The sequence below is a fragment of the Orussus abietinus genome, unplaced genomic scaffold, assembly GCF_000612105.2.
Source record: "Orussus abietinus isolate OABI.00-Male unplaced genomic scaffold, Oabi_2.0 scaffold136, whole genome shotgun sequence".
Lineage (NCBI taxonomy): Eukaryota > Metazoa > Arthropoda > Insecta > Hymenoptera > Orussidae > Orussus > Orussus abietinus.
In genome coordinates this window covers 82,386-94,802 of record NW_019394636.1, presented here as the reverse complement: position 1 = coordinate 94,802, position 12,417 = coordinate 82,386, and the positions used below count along the sequence as shown (strand labels likewise).

General features: G+C 32.8%; 1 protein-coding gene across 2 annotated transcripts; it reads right to left on the bottom strand.

Moving 5' to 3' along the window:
- Positions 1–3,116: 3,116 nt before the first annotated feature.
- LOC105696167 lies at positions 3,117–12,086 on the bottom strand. 2 transcript variants are annotated; one of them, XM_012418405.1, is made up of 4 exons: positions 12,044–12,086; positions 9,706–9,845; positions 5,265–5,398; positions 3,117–3,417 (listed from the first exon to the last, which is right to left on the bottom strand). In XM_012418405.1, exons 2-4 carry the CDS (start codon positions 9,830–9,832, stop codon positions 3,247–3,249), a joined length of 432 nt encoding a protein of 143 aa, XP_012273828.1. In that variant the 5' UTR covers positions 9,833–9,845; positions 12,044–12,086; the 3' UTR covers positions 3,117–3,246. The 2 variants fall into 2 exon arrangements, with proteins under 2 accessions (XP_012273828.1, XP_012273829.1); XM_012418406.1 differs by lacking the exon at positions 12,044–12,086 and having other exon boundaries at positions 9,706–9,849.
- Between the last annotated feature and the right edge of the window lie 331 nt (positions 12,087–12,417).

The following is a 12,417-nucleotide window of genomic DNA, read 5'->3' as shown; positions in this document are numbered from 1 at the left end:
ACAAGTTTGAACATGAAAACTATCGAATCGGATTGTTTACAACAAATTTCTATGGACAAGAAATAAGTTACATGTGGGTAAAACGACCAACTTTAAAAATATTTAATGAGTCAATTTGACTCACATCCGTCAAAATAATTTCACAATATCGAATGTGCAAATTTGCAATAGATATCTAACTAGTAAATTGACAAGTTTGAACATGAAAACCATCGAATCGAATTATTTACAACAAATTTCTATGGACAAGAGATAAGTTACATGTGGGTAAAACGACCAATTTTAAAAATATTTAATGAGTCAATTTGACTCATATCCGTCAAAATAATTTCACAATATCGCATGTGCAAATTTGCAATAGATATCTAACTACTAAATTGACAAGTTTGAACATGAAAACTATCGGATTGTTTACAACAAATTTCTATGGACAAGAGATAAGTTACATGTGGGTACAACGACCAACTTTAAAAATATTTAATGAGTCAATTTGACTCACATCCGTCAAAATAATTTCACAATATCGAATGTGCAAATTTGCAATAGATATCTAACTAGTAAATTGACAAGTTTGAACATGAAAACCATCGAATCGAATTATTTACAACAAATTTCTATGGACAAGAGATAAGTTACATGTGGGTAAAACGACCAATTTTAAAAATATTTAATGAGTCAATTTGACTCATATCCGTCAAAATAATTTCACAATATCGCATGTGCAAATTTGCAATAGATATCTAACTACTAAATTGACAAGTTTGAACATGAAAACTATCGGATTGTTTACAACAAATTTCTATGGACAAGAGATAAGTTACATGTGGGTACAACGACCAACTTTAAAAATATTTAATGAGTCAATTTGACTNGAACGTTTTTTTTTTCTAAAAAGGGAACTAACATTTTTAAGGGAATAACGTAACCATTTTTTTTGTAAACGAAGTTTAAACTTATTATCTAATACTTTTAACATTTCATAATTTTATTAAAAATTAACATGTTTTAAAAATAAATCATTTAAGTTTTTCCAGATATATGTAGCAATAAAATCGTAAATGAGTCAAATTGACTCGTTCCGGCAATCTAGTGTTAATAAACGCGCGATTGAAAGATTTCACGAGTTTCGTTTCCATATCGTTTATCGTGAAGGCTGAAAAAAAAATGGCGCTTAGTTTCGTAAAGCTCGTTCACGTACATCATTGTAAATTAAACGTACCCTTTGTTGATATCACGTAATGCCTTATTTCTAAGTGGCTTGTGTAAAATGCGACGCGCCGCAGCGATTAATTCTAAGAGAACTTGAGATTTTTCGAAGATTGCAATTTATGGTTACGAAATGAGTACGCAAGTTTCGTTCGGTTGTACGAACACCGACAGGCTGTCTCTTTACGATCCTCGAGAACCTTTCCCGGGATTCCCTAGACCACTCCTTGTCCAGAATCTTCAAACTATTAGCGGAGAATTTTTTCGAAAAATGTGACCAATGTACAACGATGTTACGCCGCGACTATTTTCGAGAGAGAAATTTTCTTACTACGACTATAAACGACAGGGAGGTAGAGGAAATAATTCTACTCGACGTACGTAGATGAGATTAGTACTTTACACACTCTAAGCGCTTGTACACCCCTTTATTTTTATATGCAAAAATCATCGCACACGTTGAACATGTGAGGATTAATTAGAGTAACCGATCGTCGATAGATTCTTCATTTACTGCCTGATATTTGACTAACGACTGATATTAGAAGTGTCATGTCGAAGAAAAGGGTCTATTGTTTATAACAAGGAAGGAAATGTAACCGACACGAAGAGTCGAAAAATCTGCCAAACTTTCGATGTACGTGCAGTAGGCTATTGTCTGACCATATTTCGATATATATTTAAGCGTATTTTCACTTGTATATGGGTATACAAATGAGGGCAGAATGCCACTCGACATTGTCAATTGTTAGTCCATTATTTGGTAGTCGAATGGAAGATCGATATCTAATGTATTACACAAACTAAGATTTAAAGTACGTAACGGCCCTGTAGCATTCTTAAGTTCAATAGTTTCGTTTCGTTTGTAATGTTGATACTGTACGTTGTAATTATGATTAGGCATTAAAATGTACCTCGTATACGTTATAGCGTTATTCTTTCCGTAGTCTCGTCGATATCGTTATATTGTCAAGATGTATTAGTTAATAAAGGAATTTTCATTCAATGATCTGCCTTTTTCTCCGTTTACTTTTTACCTTATTATTATTTATTGTAAAGAATATGTGTCGATTTTCTAAGAAGACCAGGACGGACAATGAACGGTGCATGGTAAGGATGTCAATAGACACGAAGAAACAGGAAATTGAATCGATACTTTCAATTAAAAACACATTAATTACCAATTTTTTTAACCTTTATTACATAACATTTCAAGTAACTTTTTACCTTATTATTATTTATAGTAAAGAATATGTGTCGATTTTCTAAGAAGACCAGGACGGACAATGAACGGTATATGGTAAGGATGTCAATAGACACGAAGAAACAGGAGATTGAATCGATATCTTTCAATTAAAAACAGATTAATTACCAATTTTTTTAACCTTTATTACATAAAATTTCAAGTAACTTTTTACCTTATTGTTATATATATAGTAAAGAATATGTGTCGACTTTCTAAGAAGACCAGGGCGGACAATAAATGTCAAAATAATTTCACAATATCGAATGTGCAAATTTGCAATAGATATCTAACTAGTAAATTGACAAGTTTGAACATGAAAACTATCGGATCGGTTACAACAAATTTCTATGGACAAGAGATAAGTTACATGTGGGTACAACGACCAACTTTAAAAATATTTAATGAGTCAATTTAATATATTAATTTACTGTATTCCGTGCATAAAGCAGCCGTAATCTATAAAAATATAATAAATGCATTAATATATTTTTGGTGAATATTATAGTATNGTAACTTTTTACCTTATTGTTATATATATAGTAAAGAATATGTGTCGACTTTCTAAGAAGACCAGGGCGGACAATAAATGGTGCATGGTAAGGATGTCAATAGACACGAAGAAACAGGAAATTGAATCGATATCTTACAATTAAAAACAGATTAATTACCATTTTTTTTTAACCTTTATTACATAAAATTTCAAGTAACATTTTACTACATTCTCTGACAGCACTTAATTCTTATGGCTAAATGTTTTACAAGTGTGATATAACAATCTACATATTGCATTATTGTTAGAATGGGCAGCATAGGTTTCCGATATCTTCAATATTAATGCATTTGCCACTAGGAAAGCAAACGAATCGACGAAGAATTAAATCGAGCATCCTTTTATCATCGAGATTATATTCATAACGTACAAAGTCGTACAGATTTGTTGAAAATTCAGCGGGAGTCTTGAGATCCTGAAATTTAAGTGAAAGATGAGACAGTCATGATCAAGTCTTCGGAAATAATCGTTTTAGAAACACATTTAAAACAAATTTGTTACGGTAAAATGCTTCTATGTACCACAAATTTGCCATTTATAGGAACGTTTTTTTTTTCTAAAAAGGGAACTAACATTTTTAAGGGAATAACGTAACCATTTTTTTTGTAAACGAAGTTTAAACTTATTATCTAATACTTTTAAATATAAGAAAGGAATTTGAATACAAATTTTTATTTTACTTTAGCGACGATTCAAGGAATATATTCTGGATTAAAAAACGTCAAGGTATGTGAATTTATAAATTATTTATGCACGTTTATTATCTTAGCTGTTCTTGTTATTCTGTTGGTTAAGAAATTGCATAAATAAGTTTCTTAATATATTAAAAGCATATTCTAATTTCTACAGTTGTGTTTTAAAAAACTAAAAATACATTTAATGTTATTCAGGTAATTTTTTGTTAGACAAGAAAGAGTATCATATTGTATAATCTGGTTAAACAAATAATTTTGAGAACGTTGTACAGATACAGTCATTGACTAACTCTAAAGATAGTTATACGTTTTCCAGAGCAACCCGAGATTTAGGAATTTTCCGAACTGCAGGTAACCCTAGTAGCACAGAATGATTTCTAAATATTTATTTATAATATTTGCGAAATATCCCAAGCGACAGATTTTTTAGGATGTCTTGTAAATCTCATTTGAAGATATCAAAAATATTTGTTGAAAATCTCAATGACATATTCAGTTTTAACCATTTATAAACATATAATAGAAATACATTTTTTACTTTACGGTTATATTCGGGCACTTCATTTGGTATAAAAAAAACATGACAAATTTTTGCAATATTTTCGGTCCGCTATTTTATTATGATAGCAAAACACGGGATTATGATTTAATAGTTTTAAAACGTTTATAATGAATTCGGCAATATCGTTTATCGTGAAGGCTGAAAAAAAAATGGCGNGGTTGTAAACAATGAATGTAGGTGGTATTAGGGTATATCCCGACTACCTTTATTGGGTTATATCGTGACCAATTCATCGTACATAAGTCGTGTCAACGTGGTAATTCTTCAAAATGTCATTGATTTTCATAACATGCAATTATTTATAAATAAATTAAAAAATAGTTTCAGAGGCTAAAATTGTTTCGCAACGGATTCGACGTCATGCAGTCATCACCTGTTTCCAACTAGTAATACAATCTCCGTGGTGAAACGATAAAATTGGATTTTCACTGTTTTTATGAAAAAATAGAGGAGGAGGCAGACACTTGGGAATGTTCCCTCGTTAGTGCTACTAGGGTAAGTTTCAAATAAACGTTTCTCTTGTAATAAACGAACAGATGAAGAAAAAGTAGAATGGAAAACAGCTCGTGTTAGAGACGTATCAGGCGGTAGGAGCGTACTTTTCTAGATAAGTCTCTATCCCGGTTTAATCCTAGAACGTCGATAAATCCGCCGTATCCTTCAAATCCATTGTATCATGCAATTCTGTAATTCCGCTATAAATTCCGAATGTCTTGATCAGACTCAGTTTTAAATCCCGATAAGTAGCGGTAAAAAATATCACAAAGGACTAAAAATAGAAAAATTATCCGACCCGCTTGTCCGGGGGCAATCAAGGATTAACCGGATCAATAATAACTTTTACTGCAATTATCTCCCAGATATGGAATTTCAACGCAGAGGTCATTTTTCTTTGATCCGTTTATAGGATTTTACAACGAATTACTTCACAGAAATGAGGAGAAACGAACACGTAAAGAAGTAGAGTTAGAGCAATTTTAATACATTTTCCGAAATTGCAATTACCTCAAATTTGTCGATTAACTTGCCGTCGATATCCAAGTCTTCCGGGAACTTTAGGCCACCGCTGCTTCGAGGTTTTATGAATATTCGTTGCATGTACGCGTGACTAAGTTCGTAAGTCAGGAATGATGATTGTTCTGAAGAAATCCATTAGTAATTAGTTTTACATAATGAAACGCAATTAAGTATTTAAAATAAATTAATATGAAATGCTGTTACGTTTATCTCTATATAGGATATAATCTGCAGATACGTTATATGTCTTTAAACGGATACCGCTAGATTCAGTGATATTTTCTATAACACGTGCATCGAATGTTTGAATTTCGACCCGTGTAGGGCCTACGCAAAATGGCTAATTTCTTAATTTCTTCTAAGCTAACTTTCTTTTAAGAAGTTCCACTGTGCATGTATACTTCGAGCAATGTCTTTCTTGTTTCGGTGCACCTGCGAGCTTCGATCAAAAATTACTTTCCGATGTGATTAACTATGCAAGCGACCCTTGCGTCCAACATTTTATATGAAAAGGATCATAAATGAAAAGGGCTTTTTCTTCGACACTTTGCCCTGGGGTTCCGCGCCTGAATCCCATATACATTCCTTATTTTACATCGTTGATTCTTTGCTTTCAATATTTCTCTTGAATTAAAATATTCATTGCATTTGTTAAAAAAAATGTATTTGGGAGCAAATTAATGTGGATTCCCCCTGTTCGACACATTTCGCTTCTGGCACGTGCCGGAGTCGGATCGACCAAACATTGTAATAGCTCGTGTTGGATCGTTGAAAAACTTAACAATTTATTTTAACGATCTGAGCTTATGTTCGAAGGTGTACAATTGAAGTCCGGTTCTTTAAGTACAATGTGTTCGATAACGCGCGGAAATCTAACTAAGTCCAGTGCAATGTCGCGTGCGAAGCGATTGAAGTTAGTCCGCCGGAGAATGTAGAAGATTCTGACTGTGCCCAGAGGGACTCCTTTTTTAAGCGTTTTCGGATGCTGTCCTCTAGGGCGGAGTTTTTTGCAAAACGTTCGCTGATAGGCATAGTGAAATAAGAGTGGGATTTTTAATCGAAGGCGATTGGTTAATGTGGACTGAGAAAGGGAAAAGTTAATGTTGTTTAAGGAGGCTTAGGTGGGGAATAAAAAAGATGGGCTGTAGGACCATGAGTTCCTAGAAGTAAAAAAATCATGGGCTAAAGGACCGCGGTAGTAGATAAAAGAGCGAAGCGCTAGAGTTTCTGTTTATACAGCAATTTAAGTTATGAGCATAATACGTTACTGAATTAATAGTGCTAGATGACATGGAGAGACACGATGAAAGATAAACAGAATTTGAAATAAGAAAGAAATAGAATACCTAGATCGCTGCAGAGAGTATTCCAATTAAAATTTAGCGTTAGATTATGGATTAGTCCTAACAGTTCCGTATTTGCAGAAATGAAGTCGCGGTCCTAATTGTTGACAAATGATCGCTATGTTTCGGTGATGGTCGAATGATTCAACAGCTCGCGTCCACGTACAAGTAAAACGTGCGAGAGCTGTCTCTCAGAGTTCTTGCCATAGTGTACACGGTTGTGCAAGAGAACTTAAGGGGTTACCCCACTTTGACGCACCCAAAAATTACGGTTTCTTCAAGAATTTTTTTTTAAGAGTTAAAACGTTTTTATCCAAATTAAAGGACAGTAAGGTATTATACTACTATTAAACTCGCTCACTGCGAAAATCGGTGATCGTGCGGTGGGCAGGTGTATAGGTGTAAACGCATTTTTCTTAAACCTGCATTTTAAAAATCGGTGGGCATTCTAGCTCCGCCAATTTTCAATCAATCGTCTTGATTCTTTTTTTATTTTATTCGCGATATGTTTATCTAGCGAAATACGTATGGTTTTTTCAATGTATTGATATTCGCATTTTTTATGCAACATTAATTAACGAAATTTAGGACAAAATACGTATCTTTCCATTCAAATCGATGCCATTTTGTGAAAAATGCATTTTTTTGAAAACGGCTACGTATTTCGCTAGCTTTCGGGCTACAGAACCTAATTCTTTTTCGTTTATTGTTCTAACTTAAACCTGGACTGAGTTATCGTGCCTACCGCACGATCATCGATTTTCGCAGCGCTCCGGTAAATCGCCTTTCAAGCCGCCATTTTTGTAAATAAAAAAAATACAAAAAAATATTTTATTGTTTAATAGTAGTATAATACTTTACTGTACTTCAATTTGGATAAAAACGTTTTAATTCTTAAGAAAAAAAATTTGAAAAATCGTAATTTTTGGGTGGGTCAAAGTGGTGTAACCCCTTAAGCAAGAATTTGCCCGCTCCCGCAATCTGGTGTACACGCCTGCTCGCAGAAGTTGAAGTTGCACAAGTCAATTTTGAATTGGTCCCGAAATTCTTGCCGCAAGTTGCGAGCCGATTTGTACGTGTTTTGGATGTTTCGTTGTATGTATGCTTTCGATTCCGAATACCTCACTTTCAAGCAAAATTGCAGCATTTCCTATGTGCAATTACGTTTTGAAACAGAGAACTCAATTTTTCTTTTTTTTTATCACTTATACCTTTGTTATTTATGTAATTTTCAATGAATATAGAAAAATTAGCGTCACCGTTTTATTCTCTATTTTGTCCTTAATACCCTGCTTTTTGAATTATGTAAATATTGCTTTTCGTTTGGTTTTTATGAGCCTTTTTCTAAATCCTAGTAAAATCGTAAAATTCGGCCGGTTATCTACGCATAAGCACCTCTTCTTCGCCCGGCACTAAAAGGGTTAATTGGAATTTCCGAAATCCAACTATGGATTCTGACTTAGCACCCTCGGAAGTTCCTGCAAAAAAATTAGTCCCTAGGTTCACTCCCAACTTCCCGATTCGGCTCCAGGCAAATAACGCACGAGAAATTCCCGATTTTCAGGATGATTATACTTCAGTGGGGTCGGGTGGTCCGAATCGACTTTTATTTTTATTTCGCAATTCTTTCTTCAAATAGCGGAGGTTTTATATGCATTTTTGTAAATAAGATGAATCGATTGTAAATATAGTCTATTAAGAAGTTAAGAACGTCATTTAATAAATTTGTAATTAAATAAATAAATCACAAGCAAAGTTCACTACATCTTGCGGAAAAACACCTGTTCAAATTTGCAGAATTATGAATAATGTATCAAAAGGAAGAGTTCATAAAGGTATGTTGACATCTTATATTAGTGCTAACATCCATTTTATATTATTTCACATAATACTAACCGTTGCGTTAAATGGTTCATTCTTTGGTTATTAATATTTGCTCTAAAAGTAATTTTATTGTTAAGCAGCCGAAATATTCAGAATATATTTTCGAAGGGGTTCGTAGAGTCGCCGAGTCCTAAATATGATATTAATTTTGAAACTTCATTAACAAACACGTAGAAGTAAAAAATGAAATTCTGCCACATGTTCACCCACATCCCACTGAACACCAAACCTAACAGTTACGTAACTTAAAACTAACAAATAACATAACGTTTGATACAATGTAGTAACCTAACAGTTACGTATCATACAGCTAACTAGTTACATGGCATTTGTTACAATGCAGTAACTTAACAGTTATGTAACATGGAGCTAACAGATTTCATAACATTTCTTATTATCATATCTATATAAATGTAGCATAACTTTGTTACTCTCATCTTACATTATGTTACTGTCCTGATATTACTGTGTATATGCAGCACATACTTATAACAAAACGGAACTACATTGGTGCAGTCATTTATTTTATTACATCATCGTCGTCGTCATTGTCATAATTTATCGTCATACGTCATAAAATTAATATATGTCATATTTTATTTACTATTCGTATGAAAAAATGTGACTTTAATTCATACGCGCATATATATTATCCAAAAAGTCATTGTTTGCTAGTCGAATGAAATCCTAATTGTCTTTAAGAGTAAATCAGATAGTTAATTCATTACATAGTTTCATTGAAAGTCTGATTTTTCATTTAATATCTAACTATTGTAAGTACCAAAAAATAATTAAAAATAAAAAATTATATAATTTTGGATAAAATTGCGTCATCTTTTTTATTAAATGTATGAAAAATTAATATTATTTTAAGGTAACTGAAATTCTAACATTAATATAACATTAATATAACGTGTTACATAACATGTTACCTTACCGAGTGGGAAATAATAACTAACATCTAACTTCCATGTTACTTTTATGCTACATAACATGTTAGTTTCAAAAATGTAACATTTACCCAACAGTTATATAACAGTGTTCACTGGATATACGTATTCATAAGACATTATTTTACAGTTCATCGCGTATATTAACCCCTTCGACATTTACGTACACTATTGTATTCAGTTTAATAGTTGTTCGACGTAGCTTGTGGGATTATTTGACATTCTTAGAGAATTTAATATCACAATATGTACCATGTTTCGGTAATGATTCCACGAGTTTTCGACCAGGAGTTAAAGCATCTTTCATGACACGTTGATAAGTCATTGAAATCCATGAAGCCAACATCAATGCTATTGTAAGACATCTTATGCCTTTCATTCTAAATTGATAACTGGAAGAAAGAAATAGACTTGACAGTTACTAATAATATAATTTTATCGTAATAATTATAAATATCGCGTTTTAGTAATATTATGCGATTTATAAGAAATGAACGAGAGATATCTAATTCTAGGAGATGGAATACTATTAGGTTGAGGAATAAATTCCCGCCGTTTTTAACGTAACGTAACATAATTAAAACGGCGGGAATTTATTCCTTAACCTAATATAATTTTGCAAGATCGAAAAAGTACAATGGTTGCAAGTCTGAAAGGAACGCGAGTAAGCAAGATAATTGAAACATAAACTGTATTTGTTGTTAGCGATTTACCGAATTTTTTAAACGTTCATTTACTAATCTAGTTATTATTATAATTTTCATGTTGCTTCCTTTTAGGTTAATTTCTTTGAAATGCAAAGCATGCGAAAACGTTTCATCAGTTAAGGGGCTACATACACCTAGAAGTAGGAAAAAAAAGTGAAATTTGGGATTTTTTTCTCATAGAAAAGTTTGTTTCATCTCAAAATTAATAAATCCCTCTTAAAGTTCATACTTTTATGTGTGTCCAGTTAAATGTTCCGAAATAAATATCATAAAAGAAAACGTGTACATGTGATCCCGTAGGATCTAGGTTTGGTGATAAGGGCTTCTGCGATTCCCATCATAATTCTGACAGTTCTTATGTTGAATAAAAACTGAAAATATCGTCTTAAAGTACATAAGAAAGAGAACTTGTCATAATCGATTTTTTTAAATTTAATTTTTCCGAGAATTGCGGCCATTTGAAGATGTAGGTATGATTTTCAAATAAAAATCGATGTGTTTTTATCAATAACAAATAATTACTGTTTAAAAAACCCTATGCCAGTAAGTGGATAATTGTATAAAGAAAATTTATGAAAAATTTCAATTGAATCGGTCCATTAGTTCTCGAGATTTATTGGACACTGTTTTAAAAAATGTAGTTCTGAGAAAAACGCGTTTAAAGTTTCCGACTTAGGTATTACCAATGTCATTTTTTCGTTTCAGACATTCAATTGTCAATTACTTAAGTACATACGTAACTACCTTGCGGATATATTGGCTTTCAATTTATCAAGTTTCACCTTTTTTGCCCCGGCCTGTTTGGAAGAATTTGCAGATCAATGTATACTTGATTACACTTAGCTCGCGCGCTATGTCTACGTGCATACCTGCCTGTCATAATCTTTAACACTAGGTTTACGGGACCCATCAATTTGACGGAATTCAAACTTCAAAAAGAAATACCGGAAAAACCATAGCATTAATTTTAACCATTTTTGTGTCGTAAATTAAACATTTCATCCAAAGAATTTGTACACGCAATTATTTTTTCCTAAGCCTTCTAATTATTAAAATCTGTATGTAGTATACCTATCTCTACGAAACCCGTCAAATTGACGGATTAGCTAATTTCATGAGCAATCCATATATATTTGCTTCGTTGCAGAGAGTGTAAGGCGAAGATGAGAGTGAAAGTTTGCATTGAAAGTGGAGAGATAGAAGGATCTTCGGATAGTGAAGAGGAAAACTTCTTGAAAGGGTGTCGTAGCAAGAAAAGGATGCGCATTCTTTCTAGTTCTGACTCCAAGGATGAGAGGACGAGCATTCCAATCATTTCCGTGATAATTTTTAAAAAAGGACTTTTTACTTATTAATCATTCATTTAAACGTAGCCTAGTGTTGTTTAATTCAGACTTAATTTGAATAAATCGATTTTTTAAAGAAAATGCGTGTTTTCGTTTACCCGTCAATTTGACGGGTGCTCGTAGAAACAGGTATATAAAAAACGCCCGTAAACCTAGTGTTAACTTCGTTAATTTTACGAATTTCGGAATAAAATTTTCAGGGAATATAGCTAAAAGGTATAACCTACAAAAAAAAACTTAAAAAATCGTCCTTTTCACCGCACCAAAGTGTATGTAGCCCCTTAAATATATTAAAATTAGTCTACAGAATAAAATGCTCGGTCGTACGTATTAAACGCTTTTCTATAACTCTATTATACAATTCTTTTGCAACATATTTAAAATACTTCATGATAGCGTAAGTTAACCTTTAGTAACCTAAAAGTGTGCATTACGGGCAATGTTCAATTAAACGAAGAGAGCGTAATGTGTTTCTAATGTTTAATTTGATAATAGGTCAGGTGACTTGGTAATGACTATTGTTTATTGTCATCCTACCTGCGGAGAAAACGTTATCTGGTCACCTGCACGGAGGCACTGCAAGGAGTAATGGTACCCGATGTCTCCACGTCGCCTTCCTATCAGATTCAAATTGATTCACCCTGATTGTGCTGCTCGGATCTTAATCCGTTTCGATTGGTGATATCGTGGATACTGTTCGCCGTAAAACGAATATTTCTCTGTAATAACGTTTGTTAAATACGAGTTATAAACGAAAAATTAACAATCTTTCACTATAACATATCCCCATATGTTTCAGTTATTTTTATCGAATCGGAACGTCTACTCTCCTGAATTATTTTCAGAACACCTAACTTTCCATTACATTACATTTCCTTATTCAGTTACCGATTCAAAGTAATTATTGGAGT